This window comes from Sander lucioperca, chromosome 3, assembly GCF_008315115.2.
Source record: "Sander lucioperca isolate FBNREF2018 chromosome 3, SLUC_FBN_1.2, whole genome shotgun sequence".
Taxonomy (NCBI): Eukaryota; Metazoa; Chordata; class Actinopteri; order Perciformes; family Percidae; genus Sander; species Sander lucioperca.
This window is the reverse complement of record NC_050175.1, coordinates 10405839-10429207: the sequence shown is the minus strand read 5'-3', so window position 1 is coordinate 10429207 and position 23369 is coordinate 10405839. Positions and strand designations below refer to the sequence as shown.

The 23369-nt window shown below is 41.4% G+C and overlaps 1 protein-coding gene across 1 annotated transcript in view; it reads right to left on the bottom strand.

The window, feature by feature from the left end:
* Positions 1-14866: 14866 nt before the first annotated feature.
* The window catches only part of nkd1 (NKD inhibitor of WNT signaling pathway 1), a 40081-nt gene continuing 31578 nt past the window's right edge, over positions 14867-23369 (bottom strand). The window contains exons 5-10 of the mRNA XM_031281565.2: positions 21102-21205; positions 20870-20965; positions 18269-18416; positions 17382-17463; positions 16792-16919; positions 14867-16190 (exon numbers count right to left, since the gene is read on the bottom strand). Coding sequence (XP_031137425.1) covers positions 15661-16190; positions 16792-16919; positions 17382-17463; positions 18269-18416; positions 20870-20965; positions 21102-21205 — 1088 coding nt within the window. The 3' untranslated portion in view covers positions 14867-15660. The remainder of the gene's footprint in view (positions 16191-16791; positions 16920-17381; positions 17464-18268; positions 18417-20869; positions 20966-21101; positions 21206-23369) is intronic.

Here is a 23369-nt window from a genome sequence, read left to right as displayed (position 1 = left end):
CAAATAGAGTCTTTAAATGCTTCAGAAGTAAAGTTATTCGCTGTCAAAGTGACGTCAATAGAATGCTAGCGGAAGGTGATGGCTTGTTAGCGTCTGAATCTCCCCATTGGAGGTACGCTTTCCGGATGCTCGCTTACCCCCTTGGTACATATACTAAATGGGGAAGCTGCAGGTTCATGTTGGGACTAACTGGTTGCAATTTGCTCATGCAACCACTTGGTGGAACTATTGCATAAATAAACCAACCTGAGGCTGGGACTTTTTACTTTCTTCCTTTTTGACACATTTTTTAATTCCTCTTTTTGTCACATTTCTTTATTCTCACATCTCAGAGGCTGACCACTTCTCACTATGCTATCCGCACCCCCTACCCTCTCTTTGTGCACAATGTAGGCTACAACTCATGTTCAGTAGTTTCATTAGAAATCCTTTGATTGTTACAAGCTGGTAAGTTTGAATGGTTTGTTGGAAATAAACATACAATGTGATAATTTTTGTATGGTAATAATCCCACATGTTATAGTAGCAATGATGTTGTAGCCACTGGGAACCTGCAGCCTAGCCAGCATGCTGTGTATCTAATGTAAACTTCAAAAAGTGCATATAAAACACACCCCTGGAAACAGCTTGTGATTGCCTCTTACTCCACTTGCATTCTTTGATGTCAAGATAAAATAAGTGCAAGAATGAGTTTTTGGACAGTCAGATGATTTGTCATTACTGTTATTATAGCCCCCTCCTGAGTACCATGATTAGTTTATTGTGTTTCTTCATTGTGTCCTGTCGGGGGGCATCCTCAAACACACAAAGGCATGCAGGAGTTATCAAAGACAGACTGGAATAAAACTTTCTAAAGTGAGTTTCTCTTAGTGAATACTCTTCTTCCTCTATTCTAAGAAACAGGCACCAAGGGGAGTGTACTGCAGAGTGCTCTCTGTCAGGCATCCTACATAAAGCTCTAATGTGGAGTTCTGCCATCCAAACCACAGTAGGGGGTCCAAGCAAGTTTGAATGGATAAGAAAGAAGGTAAGAAAATGTCAATAAAGAAAATACAGATATGGTCCCATAAGGCATCTCTGAGTATTTCTATCCTCTGTTGCAACAGAATTCTTATCACCTTGTGTCAATGCAAGGGAAATATGTGGCTCCAACTTCATCCATTTGGGACTACATAACTTTCATCATTATTAATAAAGACATCTTTGGACCTGTTAAGACTAGACTAGCCAAGAAACACAAGCTATTTTTACATATGTAGCCAAAGGCTGTAACTCATTAACTTTGGATCACTATCAAGGAAGTATTGGATAAAGTCTGAATTATTTTCTTCTGCTTACAGTAAGTATGTTTGCATAGTCTGTCATCTTTCTGTTGATCTCATATCTCTAAAGAGTCAGCTATGTAGGAATTAAGAAAATGACAGACTACTATATGTCACATATCCAGGTAGCGTTGTTTTAAGAGCAAAAAAAGGTTTTAGCATTATAATAGCAAAGGGTCAGAGGTTGCAGTGCCTGATCATTCTGTGCCCAGCCTTGATTATTAGGCATCAAACCTCCGGGTTGTATTTGGTTAGTTGTCAAGACAAATCGCAACTTCTGGCCTTTTTTAGATAGGTTGACTTAAACTTGTAGTTCACTGGTCATGAAAGTTAAATCGCACTCCGTATGAAGTGAGTTCAGCCCTGTGTACTTCACTGAAACTGCTGCCCAGCACTAAATAACCTTGTCCACCCAAGTCAGTTTTAAACTGTATGTCAATGAATAACAGTGCACTTTAGTGCTGGATCCAACCCTCTCACATAGCAGAGATGGAAAACTTTGGCTCCAGTCATTTCATCGCTGTGCATTCTTTCTGTGCATATATCAAAAGCACATGTGGTGAGCTCAGTGTTAGGCCAGGTGCACTGATGTACAGTATGTGAACTGATCGGTTTGCCAGAGACACAGAACCACCAAATCAGAATGTCTCTCTATGATTTCTGCAGTAAATCTACATGCAAGTTGTTATACATAACCAATTATCCTAAGAAATAATGTTTTTTTTTATATTGTGAACTTGAAAAGAATGCACAATCATAATAACATCAATATGGAACACAAAATAACACAGTCAAAGATGCAATCAATCAGCCAACACAAAACAAAAACTTTATTTTATCCTTGTAAGTAAAGGGGGGTGACGATTACCTCTTTTCATTCATGGAGAAATGAACCATAAGAGGATCACTCTGTACTGCAATTCTATAGCAACGCAGACGTTCGAGTCTCAAATTGTCTCATACATTTGATGGATTAGTGTATAATTAGAAAAGGCCTCTCCAAGCCAGAAAGAGAGGTTTTCAACATAGGAAGTGGACAGCAACATGAACATGTGCATGACCATGTGTGTGTGTCAATCAGGATTTAATTGACGGGAAGATTAAAGCGCACATCTGAGAGGCCCCTTTTTTTCAGAGGCGGCTAAGTTGAAGGAGTCTGGTTTCCAGCGTCTGCCCCGAGGTTTGGGGTGCTGCGCTCAAGGTTAGGGCAGGCACCCCGCTGAGTGTGCGCTGTCTGAGATGGGTCCTACTTGTTGGACATTCATTATCAAACTCTGTTTGCTCCTTTCATCTGCAGCTCTCTGCAGCACTCAACGTAAACTACGGAGGCACCTTGCAGCTTGACATCTCTCCATTCACTCTGTACCTTAAACAGCATGCTGCCACATCAAAGAGCTGCGGCTGCCTTTGATGTTGCAAAAAGAAAGAGCTCCAATGATCTCCTAAAAACCAATGCAACTTTCTGGAGCCTTGTTTTATTCATTTGCTATCTCTAGAAGTCTGGAGTCAGTCTCTAGAAGTCCAGGCAGCTGATTTGTAATTTGGAAAAGTTGAACTTTGCTCTTTGAAAATGAAGTGAATGAACAATCGGTGAAAAGAGAGTCTACTAAGTTTTACATTGTGGGGTTTGTGTTTCCAACATTACACTTCCTATGGTGCGTGTCATATCTTATAAAGTAGAAGGGGACTTTCACTTAAGTTTCAGGTTTAAAGTGGATGTAAAATGGTTAGACAATGGCAAACATCCATCACTGTTGACAATACCTATTTATAAGACAATGGGTCGACATGTCCCTTCAGGCTTTCATATAAATGCATGCATTTATGGATTATGGCAAATTACCATTGCTGCTATTTAAGTAGTTGCAGTTGTAGTAAGTGGACATGTCATGTCATGAATCAATGGATATTCGTGTCTTTCTATGACGAATTTAGCTGCTTCTTAATATAATAATATCCACATTTATATCACATTATAAAGAACATCATAATTACTTATATCCAAGAGTAGGGGATTATATTCTGTAGCATCCAGTACTGCATGGTAACACAACATCTTTGCTTTAAAGCAGTGAAAGGTTTTCTTTTTTTAAAGGCTTAGTAATTCACTAAAAAAAACTGGGCACTGTAGTTTTCAGCTAACTTTACTCAAACATGAGTAACACATTTTTTGAGGGCATCGTATTAACTCTTAGGTAGTCTCACTTTGCCAGACCTTCCTCCACAGCCCTGCGAAGGAGGGTCTGGCTACTCCACACAGCATTCCGGGATGGGAGAAAAACGTGCTCTGGTTTAATGGCATTTCTTTAAACCAATCACAATCATCTTGGGCGGTGCTAAGCGCCGGACAGAGCCACTGCAAAATAGCATCGGGAAGGAACTTTTTTTTGGTGGAACGTGTACATTCAAAAGTTGTTTTAGTCGTGCAACAGAAAACTCCGATTGGACAAATAGTCTAGGATGTCTGGATTTACACTGCAGAGATCTGAGGAGCTGTTAACCAGATAGTCCTCATAATAACAGACATCCGGCGGAATTTCCGATGGCACTCTAGAAAACCCGGAAGTGGATAGTTGTGGATATAGATGGTATAAGCACTGTGCACGAACAACAAAATATTGGACCAACAGATGAATAACTTCTTCCCCTAAGCCCTGGCCAGCACAGCATCAGAGCTGAACAAAGCAGCCTAGTTGGATTTAATCTTGCTAATTATAGTTTCATCAGATATAACAAGGGAAATGTCGACAGTAAAAAGTGATATTTAATGCAAACGGCTACAGGGTCGGGTACACTGAACTGTAGCACTTTGTCAGCTTGCTTCCTAATTCAATGAACTTGACAATAATTGAAGTGTTTTATTTTTGCCCTTCTTTCCACACATAAAAGACTGCCGTGCCAATTAGCTTTAATTCTTTCTTTCCCCTCTTTCTTTTCATGCTCTTGAGTAGGCAGGAACCGGCATATTCCGATCATTTGCATTATCCAAAGCAAATCTGCTTTGAAGTCCTGAGATACTGTAAGAAAAAGGATCTACTTATCCCACATGAAAAAATGTTCAAAGCTCATAGATTCACTGGAACAGATGTACATTATCATTGGATTTGCCTTTTTTCTCTCTTTGCTCCTGTATTGGTAATAGACTACCTCATGTCCTTCTCATCCTTAGCGTTTAGCATTTTGCCTTTACAGAAGCTTGCACCCTGCTGTGCCAATCCACACTTCAAAGCTCTCTGCCTATCTGCTGAAAACAAAGCACACAGAACATATTACGGCAGCCTCTCATTTCCCTATACGTAAATCAATATCATTGCTTTTATTTGCAAGTGGCAACACAGAGATAGATATTTCTAAACAAAAAAGACCATTCCCTGTAACCCATGTCTCCCAGCAACACAAATCCTACATGGTACATATGCACAGGAAAGGTTCATCCCATTCTAGTTCCAAATATTGTGGAAATATTTCTGTGACAGTCACCAAATGGGTCATAGCTCTAAATATGGAAAAGCCAGAGATGTGGCTATTATTCTCTGAATAAAATCACATTTAACTAAATCAAAAAGAAAAAGATTAAACTTGTCATTTAGTTTTTGATTTATGAAAAGGAAGCCATGCGTTCAGCAAAATCCTGCTGTGTTGTGTTGAACTTGAGTTCACCCGTTACCTTCAGTTACACTACACAGTTTATACTTACCATAATACACATTATATATCCTTTTTATGCACTGGTAGATTTATTAGAGTATGTGAATGGAAAGGTTTGGATTGTAGTTTTAAATACCTCTGTGCTGTCTTTACTCCCCTCTCTGCTGCTCTTTATCTTCTTCAGTGTAAGGCGTACAGCTCTCCGGAGGATGATTCTAACAGTAATGGTTCACTGTAATTGCTGTGGGTAGTGCTCATCTATAAATGATCATGTACCTTTTGCTCAGACAGGGACTTCCCATGTACAACATACTGAACTTTGTTCGCTTTGCTGAAAATTGCTCAGAGGAATCCATCAACACATATAGATCCTTTGTCCTCCTTTTATTATTTCAGTTTTATAGATACATGTATAGAAGATAACAGACAGAGTGAGTGAACCTTCACACTGTACAACTTTTGTAATAAATCAAAATGTAATAAATCAGGTTGGCATACCTCTCATGGGCTATCTGTTGTAATTCATTGGTAGTTATTCTTCTTAAGAGTTCTTTTTTTTTGCCTGGCATTCCAAGTACGTATGTAATAACTGCTATTTATCAGATGGTAACATTAATGTATATACCCATGTATTTTGGTGTTTTTACTGTAAATTCCCCTGGAGAACGATTTAAACTTCACCCAAGCAAACCCACAAACTTCAATAATCCAGTGAGACTGCATTTTAGCAGCAGTGGTGGAAGCAGCGCTTACTGTAGATACCTTACTTAAAGCAGCTATAATCTATACTTTTATAATAACAATGTTTAAATGACAATGTGAAAGGTGTCACTCGTAATGATGAATAAAGAATAATCAACTGAATCTAAGCTGCCCTCCGCGTTTCAGCTCACTGTCTCAACTGTCACGGCTGTTTCGGTACACTCTCACCGCTGGATAGACACACATGCCACCAGTGGATAGCAGTACTAGTAGAGGATAAACACAGTGGGTGTTTGACTGGGAAGACCACTATCCCAGACATGTGTGCATTTTATGTAATATGATTTCAAAGCAAACATAAAGTCCTGTGTGAGTGTGTGTATACATATAATATATATGTTATTTCGTCCTAGCTACAGAAATCTCATTTGCATTTGGCAGGTTTAAATACAACTTGGTGTTATCTCCACCACTGAGGGAATGATCCACTCTTCTTTTATTGTTAAAGCGTAACTCTTGCCAAAATGCAGCCTAGGGTCTTTTTGTGAATGTACCCGAGTCAAACTTTCGTTTAAAAGCATATTTAGGACGGAATCGCCACTTTTAACATTTACCGTATTTTCGTTTTTCGGTCAAATGGCCTTTTGAACGGGAGTGCTAGGCGCACTTTTATGCTAGCCTCAAAATAGCTATTTTTAAAACACTAAGAAGGCTCGACACAACATGAGACTTTGCTCGAAGTATCGCCAGGGGCTCTACACCTTAACGAAAGCATTGAGAACATTGTTTGTGTACCCAGAGTTTACTAAAAAGAAAGGTTTTGAGCAACTCACGTTAGCAGTTGTTGTTTACGCTATCCGCCATTTTCCCAGTCCAAAATAGACGATCTCCGAATACGAATGAACGGACTCCATAGGAGGAAATGTCATTGTTATATGAGGCTCCTTTTTCAACTACAAGGTCAATATTGTTTTTCACTAACGACAAAACAACGAATTATCCGTGCATTTATATGGAACTAAGCTTTTGGAGCTTTCCATCTTTACTCTCCTCCCTCGACTATTTTTGACTGGCTCGATAGACGGCGACCGGAAGAACAACAGCTACAGTGAGTTGCTCAAAACCTCTCTTTTTAGTAAACTCTGTGTACACAAACAATGTTGTCAATGCTTTCGTTAAGATGTAGAGACCCTGGTGATACTTCGAGCAAAGTTTCATGTTGTGTCGAGCCTTCTTAGTGTTTTAAAAATAGCTATTTTGAGGCTAGCATAAAAGTGCCCCTAGCACTCCCATTCAAAAGGCCATTTGACCGAAAAATGAAAATACGGTACATCTTAAAAGTGGCGATTCCGTCCTAAATATGCTTTTAAACAAAAGTTTGACTCGGGTACATTCACAAAAAGACCCTAGGTTGCATTTTGGCGAGAGTTACGCTTTAAGGTTATGCTACGTTAGGATTCCATTTTTTTTTTTAATAAAACTGCAGTTCTTATGAGCAGTAATTAACATTTTCTCAGCAGAACTGATACAGTTGTGACCAGTGTTTGTACCACATGAAAAGCAAAGGTATTAGAGTAAGTACCATTATTTTATTTATACAAGCTCCTGCTTGAAGACGGTTGAGACGAAGGTCTGAAAAGAAAGGACTGATATGTTGTAAAGAAAATCATGGATGTACACTACTGAAGCATTAATAACACAGTAATGAAGTAGCATCTGAAATGTAATGTAGTAAGCAACTGTAGATCATCTGTCATCAATACTCAAACGCAAACTTAAGCTTGAACTTGTAAAACCTGTTCTACACCCGTTAGTCTTTTACCTGACACACTTATGAAGTCCCAAAGTCCCGAAACCAAATAGATTGAACAGCAGAGACAGACTTATATATGAGAGGAAGTACACTGTCTCCAGTACTGTCATTTCAAAATGCGTGAATGCATTATCTAACTGTTACTGTGCACTGGAGAAGAAAATCTCCATGAACACCAAGGATATTACCAACATATGTGAAGAGTTGAAAGGAGTGCAGATCAAAGTAAAAAAAGCGAGAAAATGTAAAAAAATCTCATGTCTCTACAGAGAGGAGAGGATGCAGGAGGATACAGTAGGAAATGCCCCCTTTGGCTATACAGCATGTGATACTTGCAAAAAAGATGCAAGGCAAGAAGTTTTTGAGCATTTTTCAAAGATCACTGCAGAGAAAAAGTCAAAAAGAATACTGTTTTATAGCGCACAATCTGCATTTCACGCAACAACAAAACAACGTGTCACCACTTCAATTTGCACCCAGAATCCTGCGATTCAGAAAGAAAACATTAACTCTTACATAGTTTAGACCACCAGACCCTTCTCAGTTGTAACTGAGAGTGGGTCTGGGCAAGTTTCATTCACAACCCATTTCCAAAGGGGCGTCACCAACGGACGCCGCTCAAATGCCTCTGGACGCAATTGGATAGTCCTTCAACCAATCAGACCAATGGTGACGTAGCAGCGACAGCGGCATCAACGGGTTGTTACGCTTCAGTGGCCGTTATGTTGAATGTAAACAAAAAGCTGCTTGCCGTCGCTGCTTGCCGTCGCTGCGCTATCGATTGAATGGGCTCTTGGCCAGACTGACCTGGAGAGCAAATCTCAAATTTGCCAGAAGTTCGTCAGGGTTTTCCCAGGCTAGTTTGCTGGGCTTGTGGTTTGAGAATTTGTATCTCAAAAAGTGTCTTCATCTTAATAGGTTTGGCCAACATCAGGTAAGGACTATTGCTCCAACTTGTGTTTTCTTCTGTGTGAATGTTAAACTCAGCTGTCATGGCTTGAATTAGTTATCGCAAATATTGCAAAGCAGTTTCATGCAGAGCAAAAATGGAATTTGCTATATTTGCCAAGTTCTTATGAAACTGTATTTATTTTTGAGTGATGCTCACTTTAAATCACTTGAATATTTTTTCTGTCTTTCTACTTTCAACAACGCTAACAAAAAACTTTTGGTGAACAAGCAACGAAGCTAAACACGGCTGTACGATGTTTTCATCCTGACCCATTTATACTGTATCTGTATCTTCATGTTGTTGCAATTGTGCAAACATGATGCACCAGGATAAACAGAATTCTATATAAATACATTTTAAAATGATCTATAATATTCTTGACATCAACAACTTTATTATGATTGACAAATATCCAATTGTGCTAAATGTTTTCTTAAAGTGTTCATATTATGCTCATTTTCAGGTTCATAATTGTATTAAAGGTTGTACCAGAATAGGTTTATGTTGTTTAATTTCCAGAAAACACCATATTTTAGTTGAACTGCACATTGCTGCAGCTCCTCTTTTCACCCTGTGTGTTGAGCCCTCTGTTTTAGCTACAGAGTGAGACATCTCACTTCTGTTCAGTTTTTGTTGGGAGTCGCACATGCGCAGTAACTAGGTCAGCACTGCTAGCTTGTCAGTTGCAGAGTATGAGGGAGTGCCACACTAGCAGCTAGGTGAGCATTATAACGTGTGTTACAAAGTGCCGAGAGTTCGTCACAGAAGTAAAGGCTGGACTACAAAAAAGCTGTTTGGAGCAGTTTGTGAACAGTGTTTTCTGTTGGAGATGGTAAGTTCCTTTGGGTGGACTTTGGGCTTTTTCACTTTGTAAACTTATAACATGCACATAAAGATATATAACACATATAACACAATAAAGGAAAGGGAAAAAGCCAAAAGGCATAATATAAGCACTTTAAAAAAAAAAAGCTCAATCCTGTAGCAGCAGATAGAGAACTTAGTAAAGCTAAATGTCGTGACTAGGCTTATTTTTCTGACGATTTTGCTCCAGTGCTGTTTAATAAACTTAATGCTTCAGAGCCATGTCTTTATTGTTTATAATTAGTATGCAATAGTACAACTCACACCAGGATATACTTGCTCTTTTTTCTTTGAAATCTCCAGGATAAGCACAAGTAAGCCTGTCTCATCATATGGGGTGACTTTAAAAGTGCATCCAATGCCTATAAATGGTGGGCCATGTGGAGTAGTATAACCATTGAGTTAAATTTGCTATTATAATTGTAGCGACTTACTTCACACTTCTGACATGAATGCTTTTAATAGCTGAAAAGTGTAAAGCTGCAGTAATAATAACCTGCTAAGCTGTGTTAGGATCGAAACCATTTGTAATGATGGTGCAAGTTCTGCGGGCTACACCGCCTTGCTTACACAAATAGCCGCGTTTGTGAGAGGAAGGCATATCACATTGCCAAGAGGCAGACTCGCTGTGGTTGCCCCGACCAGAGATAAGCTGCTAAGCTGCAGATGAAAGTGTGTGTGCATGTAGAGAGTGTGGCGTGGTGAGCAGCTGTGGTCAGCCAGATTTGGGAACCCTCTGTGACACCACGGTTAAGATACAGTGGAGGGGAGCTTTACTTCACTACACACACACACACACACACACACACACACACACATTTCCCGATACCCTTCACACCAATCCAGCTGACTTCTTGGTAATTAATATTAAAAAAGGAGCTAAAAGGAAAAGATACATCACAAAAAAAAGCATTAGAGATCAATTATTTTGACAAATACAATTGGAATGTGGTGTGGTTCTATCAAAGTATAGGAAGGCAACAGTAAACATGTTGTCCTAAATAGTATAGGCCGTTTCCGTTTTGATCCTGAAGGCCACATCTGGCCAGTTGCTCACAGGTTAACACTTACTTCTCACAAAAACACTTTGGGGCCTTTCTGTGTGGAGTGTGACTGTGGGTTAGGCCAAATGAAGGTTCACTATAGAGGTGAATATGGTTTGTAAACCCTGCACAAGATAAATATAGATATGGAGGGATGGGATGTCCCATACATAGCTTTTGTTACAATTTACAAATAGACGATATCTCGTGAATGCGTCAACCTAAATTGATAAAGCAAATATTGTGAACATATTGTAGCCGTTTTTCAAAAAACGATACTGACAGACTCCATGAGCCAATGAAGTTTGTACATACCGCCTGAAAAGGCTGAGACACACCCCAAACATTGCAGAGCAGATGATGAAGGAAATGACTCTAAGAAGGCTGATTGGTCTTCTCATCTAACTCTCAGCAAGAAAGCAAATAAGTTTCCCACAATAAAAGATCTACATGGCAGTAGATCATTTTTTTCATGTTTTTTTTTTTTTTTTATAATGCAATGCAAAGGTTGTGTTGTAGCACCAATAGATGACATGGTAATATCTGTTATTAATATGGGCAGTAAGAAGGAAATAAAACCCCAGAAGTCAGTGCGTTTATAAGGAACAGGTTCATACTTTAATAATAAAAGGGTATTTTCCCTCGGCACAGATCTGCTATCAAATAAATAAAGCAATTAATCAAATACAATCTATATAAACTAAACAAAGAAAAAAACATGAGGGAAAGGGAAAAAAGGGAGAAACAGCTAGTGCTTAACAACTTTCTTGTACAACAAACACCGAGTGAAAGTGTGTCTGCGTGTGGAGAGAGAGAAACAGCTTGTGTTATAGACCGGTAACTACTCCTCCCTGCTATGTGGGATTGGCATGGCAGATATTGGAGTACTAGCTAACAGTAGGCAAGTGAGATAGCTTAACAGTTTTTTATTATAAATATGCCTTATATTCTTTCTACATGATGCTGGTTTATCCTTTCTGCAGTCCACTATGTACATCAGGTTTTTCAAAATGTGTATACATTGATCTTACAAAGCAAATTAGGGGTGCAATACATTGTACAATTGTATTAACAATGGAGGAGTGGCTCTGAATACTGAAGATTCTATACAACAGGACTGAAGATGGTGGATGATGAAAAAAACAATTGTGAGAGGCATTGATCATTTGAAATAAAAAAAATATATATATATAATGAGAAAAAAAAAAAAAACATTCTGGTAGATTTACATGGATAGCTGATGACTGAAAACCTTAATATTTTTTATTATTCTGATCCCGATCCCAATATCGATATATATTGCCAGGGTATGATGAAAGACAGAATACAGATTTTAATTGGCAGCCTGAAGGTTAAACAGGTTTCAAAAGGAATTTTTTTTTTTTCCCCAGAACATTTTGTAAAGTCTGTGACAAAAACTGCTTTCCCAACTCTCAACAAATACTGTAGAGGTGCTCTTGAGCAAGGTATATGACCCCCCCAGTTGCTTCAGTGATGCTGCCGGGTTGAAGTCAGCAGTATGAAAGTGTGTTTCTAGTGGGCAGCTTTCTGATGTGAGTTCAGGTAATTGTATGAATGTGAAGCAGGGCATTAAAAAAAAATCAAGTTGTCTGTTCAGTAAAACTCCCTCAGGGTAAAAGTTTCAAAATTGCAACCTGGCTGTGGGTCTGACTGAGCCTTTCACCCAAATTCCTTCAGAAGCCCTGGCTCACCGTGTCCAATCGGACCACCCGGCACTGCATGCTGTCCGTTCACAAAACCAGGCTACCAATTCCACACTACTTATATTTGGAGAGTCACGCTGGTATCAACACTGTTTCGGGTGAGAGGAAACCATTGACAAAGGAGTTACAGTTGCGTGAGGGCTCCAGTAGCAAGGACTTCTTGTCCAGGAGCAGCAGTGTGAGGTGAGGAAGCTGAGGTATGGAGCGCAGCTGTGATTCCCCTCGGAGGGGCGCGGAATGACGCCGTTTCCACCAGAGGGTCCCGTGGGATGACCCGTCTGACCGGTGCCTGTGCTAAAGGACGGCCTGCAGCTGTGATAGGACACTGCATGGCTGAGGGCAAGACTGGCATGCACTGCATTCTTGCTCATCACAAACACATGCACACGCTTAAGGCAAACTAACACAATCACACATAGTGGATATAGATTGAACACTAGTGGACCATCACTATCTCATTTTCTCTGTATGGATTAGGTTCCCCTTGAGCACAGGATTTAAGCCCCAAAGACTATGGATGCATAAGGGCAGGTCATTTCTGAAAGTGCTGAAAAGAACATGTGTGCTCACGCAGAATACCCCATGAGAAATTAATTAACTACCATCCTGGAGAACCAACAAGGTGATTAACACCCTTACATTTGCGGCTCTCAGTTCACTGCCTCGCACGTTGGTGGCCTAAACATCTGAATGTTTATGGCAGCGCCCACAGAGCATCATGGGATAGGATGAACAGGCAATGCCTGGTGCTGGCAGGAGAGCAGCAGCGTTGAGTTATGGGTCTAGTGGAGACTGTGGGCCGGGCCCAGTGTTATCCAGCACCAGAAGAATGAGACAGCTGAAAGAGCTCTCGCCCCGCCACACCACAAACAGAGCCTTGTTGGCTGAGCTCTGAGGCCACATGGCGGCACGGTGAAAGACCTGCTGACAGCTGGGGGACAGGAAGATGCCATGGAAACAGCGGGAGCAGACGCGTGACCCCGCGGGCCAGGCCAAGGGCTGGACGACAGAGCTACTACGAGTTAAGGAAAAGTGCTATCCTGAAAGTAGTGAAAACAAAGTCCGAAAAGAAAACCATGGCGCTGGACAACTCCCAGGTGTAAATATGTGTAACTGCTTGGATCTGAAGCAGGGCGGGGTTGAAAAATGACATGCATGCTCAGCAAAATATTTCCCTGCATAAATAACAAAAAACCCCTCTCCTTTAAAGGCCAAACTTCATATTGATGAATGAATACACCAATCTCTAACTGGCTGCATGTACCTCGGTTTCAATTTATGCAAATTATGCCAAAAGGTCTGAGCCAGAACTGGAGAGTTCTATTGCACTGGTGTCAAGATTACACCATCTCTAGTTTCTCTCTCTTTGTTTTTAAGTGGATCATGGAACTGAGGTGGTGTGATTTAACTGCTGATATTTTGGACATTTAAAGTGCTCATATTATGCTCATTTTCAGGTCCATAATTGTATTTAGAGGTTGTACCAGGATAGGTTTATGTGGTTTAATTTTTGTTTAATTGTTGTACTGCACATTGCTGCAGCTCCTCTTTTCACCGTGTGTTGAGCTCTCTGTTTCAGCTACAGAGTGAGGCATCACACTTCTGTTCCATCTTTGCTGGGAGTCGCACATGTGCAGTAGCTAGGTAAAGACTACCCAGTCAGAAGCAGAGTATGAGGGAGTGCCACGCTAGCAGCTAGGCGAGCATTATAACGTGTTACAAAGTGCCGCACGTTCGTCACGGAAGTAAGTCCCTTTGGGGTGGACTTTGGGCTTTTTCACTTTGTAAACCGATAACATGCACATAAAGATATATAACACAATAAAGGAAAGGAGCAAAAGCCAAAAAGCATAATATAAGCACTTTAAATAAAAAAAGAGAGCTGACTGGGAAAGGTTAAAGCTATAGTGCGTAGTTTCTGTCGCCCCCATGAGGAATATTAAGTAATTACAACAACACTGTTGGCGCGTCCACATGATACAAGCCTTCCGTGACCGCGCACCGGCCCCACCCCTCCTCCACACAGTTGCTAGCAGCCAAAGACGACACGGAGGATTAAAAAAAACATGACGGACTAATTCATTATCTTCACTCGAGCTTCTGTGCGGGAAAGTCACCGGACCACACAATCTTCTGAACATAGCCATACTAAGAAATACAGAGAGAGTTGTGTGGAGCTGATAGTCTTAATTAGCTTTGTAGCAATGCCTTTGTCAATGGCTTGAATGTAACGGACGTTCAATAATATCAAAAAGTTACACACTATAGCTTTGAATAAAATTAAATAAAAATCATGTGTTCTATAAAAGACTTGTATGTGTTGAGAGTTCGAGCAACTGAACAGCAGTGTTGAGAGTTGAGTTGCACTTATGTATCTAATCACATTGTGAGAAAGTTGAAACAGACGGAGGACAGAGAGTTTGAGCCTGAGTAAGTAATACAGTTGTTCATTTTCTAGTCAAAATGAGGCTCTGAGTGGTATTATAAAATGCCGTTAGTGAAGAAAAAACAAACATAAAAGCTTCAGATAGTGAATACAAAGATATCACATTATCAACAAAGCTTATAAAATTGATAACAATATATACCTTATGTACAGTCAATGATAGTTCATAAAAGTAAGGAGCTTTTTGACACAGTTCTGCAGATTATGACACGATTTCTCTTCTTTGAAAAAAGTTTCGAAGTAATTTGAAAAGAACCTCTGAACGCTTAGTCAAAGACACCATTACAACAACAATTAGGATAAAATTAGAGGTAGCAGCGGATTTGGGATCTCTGTTCTTTTTTACTGTATAACATTTCAACATTTTTTCTTCCCATTTTTGCTTACGGGGTATTGCGTGCTTGAATCAGAAACTTCATTTTCATCTTCAAAAACCTGCCTGTCAGCCTGCTTTAAATACTCACGCACACATGAGCGCACTTCAAGTGGATTTAAACAGACACCAGTGTCGTGACACTCACATACACACTCTGGCTACGCCCACACATTTTCACACACACGCACACACACACACACACACGCACACGCACACGCACACGCACACACACTATGCCCTGCTCTCCTATCACCTCTATTCCTTCATATATTTTCGTCTTTACATCACAGTCTTTCTTCCTCTCGTCCCTCCTTTTTAATAACCTTTTGGCTTAGTGGTCTGGAAGGGTTGTGGTGCTGGTTTGGAGCCGTAGAGTTTATCAGGTAGAGGATTACAGGGTCGGGGGCGACAGGAACTTCAGGGTAATTTATCAAATTGTCCCTCTGTGCCTCCTCTCTAGCCCCAGCCGTGATCCTCAGTCATGGCCCTACTTTGGCCCTGAATCACTGTCCTGCTGCATACCCGAGCATTTGTATGTCTGACCAACCTCTTTATAACACTGATTAATAACCTCCCATCACTGGGACACCCCTTCCATGATCCTCCTCTCCAACCCATGTCCTGTGTCCACCACAAAGGCACTGCAGTACTGCACAACGCTGGGTGGGCCGGCTGTTGAGGAGGAAGCTGCTTGCAGTCGGAGTCTGCTGGCCTGGTTGGGTTTTGTGGGGCTGTAGGAGTGCTGAGCTGGCCCAGGCAGGGTAAAAAATTCAGGACTGGTAAAAGTGGTGGTAGTGGTGATGGTGTTCATGGTGGTGGTGATGCTCATGCCGCTGCACCACTTGGGCCAGCCCCCCCTCGTACAGCAGCACACTGGGCAGGTCCCTCACCTGCTCCTTCTCCACCACTGGTCCAGGAGCCTGAGAGCTTAAGGCCCTGTAGCCCTGGCTTTCCTTGGACCGCTGCTTGTGCTTGCGGTAGGGAGCTGTGGACTGGTGAGGGGGGGTCTGGCTGGGTAGTGCCGGGGGAGGAGGGACACCTCGGCTTCTCATAACCCTGCCACTGATCTGCGCAGGAGGCATGCGGCTGTGGGTCTTAGGAGAACGGAGGGCATGTTTCCCTGAGTCTTGGCCTCGCGTACGGGCGGGATGGACGCTGTCCGGAGCAACAGTGTCCACAACAGTCTGCAAGCGGCGGTGGTGGGAATAGGAGTGGCCATTTTCTGGTTCATGGGAGCGAGAACGAGTCTGGTTGGATGAGCGGGTCTGAGGCTCTGCCTTCGTCGGCTCTGTGGTGGGTGCTGTGAGGGAGACAGATGCAGGTATTTATTTAAACTGTGAAAGCAGAATCAACAACACACTTCAAGGTTGCAGAGAAACAGCAACAATTTAGCCACAGGACTTGTCAAAATGTATTACATTGGGCACTCAAAACCCTGGAAAAAAGGGGAAGAAAAATAACCCATTATGTGCAAATTATTGTGCCAACGGGCTGACTAATAAAGTTCTAGTAAAAAGCTCCACGATAAGATTCTGGCAGCTTTACTTTAGGTTCTTTCTTCATGAGGATAACCCTGACTCAATGTGACAGAGAGCAGATCTCTGTTAGCACTTTCCTAACAGGACCAACATTAAAATAATCACATGTCATCACTGACCATCAGATCAAGGCTGCTGCTTATTAAACCTAATATTTCACTTCTGTTGATGTGCTTTAGCCTTGAACACTTGATGTATTGTGCTTGCCTGAGCCCAGATGTTTGTACTGGCTGGTAGTTCCACCTAATGGCTCCAAGCAGGTGCCACAGTAATGAGGGCCCCTGGATGCAGCTTCAAAGGGCCACGGTCTGTGTTTCTCCCTCCCCACCTCCCCCTCTAAACCCCTGGCCCTGGTCCACTCACCGGCTCCGAAGCGGGATGTGTAGTTTTCGATGCCTGCCAGGTCCAAGTAGTGGTTCCTGCGTTCCAGGTTCTCATCCACACAGTGGCGCTGGCAGCCCGGCTGGGTGTGGTGGTCACTGTGGTGGCGCCTGTGGACACAAGCGGCACCTCTCATTAGATAGCAGTTTGGGCCAGAGAGGTTCAGTATGAGTGTTTGGAGAAAGTAAAACAAGTGTTCCTTATGATCAGGCAGTAGCACAGTAATTGTTATAGAAGTGAGATTGTGACTGGAAAATCACAGGTTTAAACCTCAATTGTGAGTATTTGAACAGTGCAGTAAGAGGGCTGACTCTCCCCTCTACTGTTAACTTCTCCTTAGTACAGTGGAGGTAACTTTTTGCAAAACTAATTAAAGAGTAGACTACTGCAGCTCCTCAAATCCTTCCTCAAACAACTAGACTGCCCCTAGCCACTTTGAGTGAGAATGTTTTGTCTTTCAAGAAGTGACTGTTATAATTAGTGACATAATCAAAAAATATGATAATAAACTTCATATACTTCTTCACAATACACAATAGAGACGTAGAAGTGTACAGGGGAGGTAGGTTTACCTTAGGAGTGCTCGTGTCTTCTTGTCTGCACTCTTGGGGTCTTCTATGCACTTGTCATTTTTCTCTCTGGGGTGGGACATGTCTGTGTATGTGTGAAAGACAGGAGGCTATTATTAAAGAGAGCCACACACACACACACACACGTGACAAGAGTCACACAAGCCTCAGAAGAAAGCAACCTTTGTTTGGGGGTTTTACTTTGAAGATCTATAGAAAAGGCAAAACAACAATGCTTCAATTATTCTATTTTCAACTCCCAGTCTCTTATAAGGCATGAAATGAAGAAAAAAAACAAGCAGACTTCAGAAATTGTTTATTAAGGACGCGAGATCTGATGCAGTTTCAAATTAGCATGAAGGCAACCGGCGATATTTTCAAAGCTTGCTCTATTTGAATCTCTTGACGGATATTTATAGCCGAAACAAAAGGATGCAAACACACAGGAATATATACTTTTTGAGATATTTTTCCCTGACTACTTGTTTACCGAGTCGTCAGTGAGAAAAGTTAGGTTGAACGTAGCTATATTTTACCGGCAGCTCTGAGAAGGGGGGGGGGGGAAGAAAAAAGGAAAATGGCTGTGGTTATCAAAAGGACTCAGCACATCTCTTAAGGTTTCTTTCAGAGTATTTGAAGGCGTTAAGGGAGGGGGCCCTCTCTTAGCTCTGTCACTCCCCCCATCATTAAAAATGAACCCCATTGAGTGGGAGAGATGGAGCGATGCCGAGGCTGCAAAGGAACAAAGCTCTGACAGGCCTGAAGCAGCCGCCTTTCTGCATGACAACAAACATCTCTGGGTGAGCTGACAGCAGGCAACACAAGGGGACCCCAAAACGCCGTCTTCTCTCCCCCCCCTCCCCCGCCCACTGTGTTAATGCAATCTTTACCTGCCGCACCCTGCGTACAAGTCCTCCACCGCTGGCTGGAGTCGGGAGCCACCGACAGCTTGACCCGCAATGTCTTGCTGCTGCTGGGTGAATGGTTGACGGAGGCGTCCACGACCTCATAGATGGTGTGGAGCAGGCTGGTGATATCCTGCAGGACAGAAGAGGTGGAGGCGAGTTTAATCTGGGCTTTATGATACACAGCTTCCATTTAAGAGAGATGAGAATCTTTTGATCACCAAGTATTAAAAAAAATCAAGACAAAAGGAACATAGGAGGCTATTCTTATCACTATACTGTTTGAATTCTGCAGCTTTGTGCATTACAACTCTGCATCATACGCATCATGCTAGCTAGGAATTTAAAGAAGTGACTCAGACAACAGCGAACAGAGAAACTCACTGATGTTTTAGTTCAGCTTTCCAAGTTGAAGCGATCAGACCGGGTGTAAAGACGAGTTATAAATTCATGAAAAGAAACGTCTTGGCGGTAGCAGAAGAGGCTGACTGAGATGTCAGACCTGATATGAGACTTATTCCGGCTGTGTGAGAGTGCTACGCTCTCTCTCTGTGTAATTCCTCAATGTCTCTTAAATTACGGAAATTACATCTGCATAGGAAATAACACCTGTGTACCACACGTAAGCGCACATTCACATACAAAAAGTGATGCTTTACTTCAGAACAAAATAACTGTCCATATTTGGACTGCTTCATTTGCACGTTAAATAATTCCGTCTCTTGTGGCTGTTTAGAAGCCATATTTTGCACTGATGAGTGTTTTTATGCACCATGCTAAGATAATGACTCCCTCTTGGGTGTTAACAACTATGCTGGATCTTTTTCTAGCAAACCAAAAGCTAATTGTCCTTTAAAAATGTCACCCGGTATGGATGTGAAATTAACTGACGGATACAGTATGGCAAAACTCATTAGTGTTTTACTTTAGAAGGTAACACAGCTTCAGCATAGGAGCTCCTTTGACAGAACTGCTGAGAATTAAGCCTACACCACACAAAGACTCAAACAGCACGATTTTTACTCACTGTAGTACTCTGACTCATAAGAAAAAGGACTACTATGAATTCTTCAGGGGCGGGTTCCACATACTGGGTTAAGACATAGACACTGTAAGAAAAAAATAAAAATGAAATAAAATAAAAGCTTCCTGTGTCATTTTTGGTTTTCTTCTCTTTTTATGTGTGTTTAGGGATAAAAAAAAAAAAAAAAAAAAAAGTTGGAGTTGGAGAGGAAAGCTTTTCTTTCCCCCTCCAAGCCGCCGCCTGCCGTCTCATGAGCCATGGAGCCACAGGCAATGCCAAAAAAACTGCACAGCCAACCGCACAGAGGACAGCTCCAGTCTCTTTGCGCTGTTTCAAGTTGTTCTCAAAAAACACGGGCCTTTCTGGATGTTCTCTCAGATGTGTACCAGGCAGACGCAAGCCACAAGGTATCTCGCAGGAGCGGAAACACACAGATGTCGCTGGATTTGGTTCTTAGGAGTAAGATTCTTTTTGGGGGTGTGGTCATACCACAGTAGGGAAACATTTAAAGCAGCCATATTATGCTCATTTTCAGGTTCATAATTGTATTTTAAGGTTGTACCAGAATAGGTTTACATGGTTTAATTTTCAAAAAACACCATATTCGTGTTGTACTGCAGTGCTCTCTCTCACTGCTGCAGCTCCTCTTTTCACCTGGTCTCTGTTTTAGCTACAGAGTGAGACCTCTTTTCTTCTTCTTCTGTACTATCTTTGATTGCACTGCACATGCGCAGTAGCTCAGATGTAGATCATGTCAGCTAGCTAGCTCCATAGACAGTAAAAGAAAGGCTGTTTCTACAACTTCGGTCAGTTACAAGGCAGGATTAGCTGGGAGACTTCTAAATGAGGGTGCACATGTAAGTAGTTCTTTTGTAGATTATGGTGAACTTGTGTGTGTTGTAGCAGTGCTTTGCTGTTGAGAACGAGGTAGCATGCTAACGCTACGAGCTAATGGTTGCGGTTAGCCTGCTCGTTTCGGCTTGTGACATCACAAGCCGTGCCGATTTTGAACAGCTCACCCAGAGACTGAAGGCAGGACACATTCAGAAACCGTATCTCACTATAAACAGCATGGATGGATTTTTTTCAAAGTTTGTATGTGTGTGGAAGCACCAGAGACACAACAGAACACCCCAAATCCCAGAAAAAGTGATTTTTTCATAATATGGGCACTTTAAGATTTCCAGGGAAGTTATTGATTTATTCTCATACCCAAAAGAAGGGTGTTTCGTAGCTATGAGCTGCTAACCAGAACATTGTTGTGACACTTACAATCTGTGTATTCAGAAATGTTTCTTTCATTTCTGTTAATGCAATACAAAATTAACAGAATTTGTTGTTGTAAAGGCCTCATATTACGTGATAAACACAACACTATGATACATTTTAAAGGAATTCCTACCACAGCTACTGTGTTGTGTTGACAGATTTTATTTTAACTTTACTTTTACGTTTCAACTTTCATTCGTTGCTGGTAATGTTTTTGACAGTTTATATTTATTTACACGTTCATTCATTTATTCATCAACGGTTTATTCAGCCAGCTAAATCAGGATTATTACCTCTCTGGTTACTTTGCCATTGTTGTCAAAGTCGTAGAGGGTGAAGGTCCACTCCTGCCGGTTATCCTCCTCCACAGACACAGCACACTCCAACTCCTGAAACAGCGCAGCGTTGAACTATCAATATCATCCAGTGTGTAAGTCAGTGTGTATTTTTGTGTATCCTGCTATTGCCCCAGTTTCATCCAGAGGGGAGGTAATAAACGTCGTGTTGGGTGTTGTTGACACTTACTTCAAACTGGAGCTGTTTCTGTGGCCCTGCGGGAGATTGGCTGTCCCTCTCCTGCATCTTCTCCTCCACACAGCAGCTGTCTGTCTTCTCTGGCGGTAAAGCCACTGCAGTGACACACACACACACACACACACACACACACACAGATAAAAGAGAGAGCCTGAGGATGGAAACGCTGGGTGCAGTCATAACCTGAGGATATGTCGTCGCCTTCAAGTGTTCCTTGTAAGCTCCTACTTCCGAGTTTGGCAGCTGCAATTAAGACGTGTCACACATTCAAGTGCTACTGGTCGGAAATAAACCTACACAGCCAAACTCCTGTTAATATTAACATTTATTCTAGTATGTATGCAATATACTTTAAAACCATACCTGCAAACTCAGAAGGGCTGAAAAAGGTGACACATCTCTACCCACCCCCAAAAACAACTATTTCCCGGTGCTAAAACGATACATTTAAAACGGTGCCTGAACTGAAAGAATTGTTTGTATATATATATATATATATATATATATATATATATATATATATATATATATATATATATATATATATATATATATATATTTAAAATTAAAGGATTTATTAAAAATGTAATAATAATAATAATAATAATAATAATAATAACTTATAACGATAACTTATTTCACCAGTAAATTTCTGTTAACGACAAAAAAAAAAACACTGGATGGGAAAAGGGTATTTTACAATTACTTTGAATGCAGCATGAGGCTGGAGAGGCGAGGCTGAGTCTGTGTTGTTTTTCAGACAACGGCAGCTACAGTCTGGTGTTACAGTCCTCTCCAGTGAAATACAGACACACTTTACACCGTTTAGCTGTGTTACCGTAACTAGCGCCCCGTGCGGCGATGTTTCAGTTCCCTCTAACGTCCGTTTTCGGAGCATCAGAGAGAAGCGCAGGCATTTAAGTGACACCTAAATAAGGCACCGAAATCCACGTTGCTATTCGATCCGGTAGATAACGGTCATTAAGGCACCGGTGCCATATTAGCACAGGGTCTCGGACCCCCCCCCCAAATAAAAACTCTTCGGATCTACACGATTCATGTGGATGACATTTTCCCATTCAAAATGGCGATTTTCGCCGAAAAGCAATTAGTTTGCAGGTATGTAAAACGTTCTAAGGCAGCACAGGCTCTGTTGTGTTCAGCTTTTTAGACATTTTAAGTTGCTTCTACCATTATTGAAAATACACTTGTGGTACCAGATCAGGGCTGCATAATATATGTCACTGTGATATCAACTTGCGCGATAAACAGATTGCGAAAGACACTTTTTGAGTTAGTTAAATCAGCAGAAAACTGCACTTTAACATGTAACTATCGTGCCTTTTGTGTTTCCTTCAATGTTCAATTTGTTCAATAAAAGAATGTTGGAAATGTGGCCGGGTTAGCTCAGTTGGTAGAGCGGGCACACATATGTAAAGGTTCACTCCTCGACACAGTGCACCCTTTGCTGCATGTCATTCCCCCTCTCTCTCCCCTTTCATGTCTTCATCTGTCCTGTGAAAATAAAGGCCTAAAAATGCCCCCCCCCCCCAAAAAAAAAAAAAAAATGTTGGAAATAATTTCCTTTCAGTTTTTTTAATTCAACAAGCAATTGTAGAAGTAGACTAAAAGCAGCAGAACTGTATACACTTTATTATCTGTTTATTTATCGAAAATAATATTGTTATTGACATATTCAACAATTGCATCATTCCACAGAGCCAAAGTACTGTTGAATCAAAACAGTGATATCACGACTGGAACTGGTATCTAGGGGTGAACGATTAATTGCATTTGCGATAATATCGCGATATGTTAAAATGCGATTTCCTAATCGCAAAAGCTGCGATTTGGTCACATGACTCGCGAGAGCAAATCTGTCTGCACTCCGCAGAGAAAGCATCAACTAGCACGCTAACGTTACGCCGTACCTTGAGCTGATTTCTGTCATTCAAACAACTGAGTTGTAGTTTAAAACTTTTACAGCCATTTTAATAAAATGAAGGGTTTTATTCGGGCTTGAGTCTATACATGCAGTTAATGGATACAGGCACGCAGAACTCAAGGCTCGGTTGGCAACGATTAGCTCTGATTAGCGGTTAGCTCCGGTTAGCGGTTAGCTCCGTTATAAAGATATGAGTGGAGGAGCTGCCACTGAGAGGGGTAACAATCAGACTGATAAATGACGTTCGGGGAGCTTTCACAGCAGCGTGGCCGCGGGGTTTCAACAGTTTTATTAGTACAGTTAATCCCACGGCA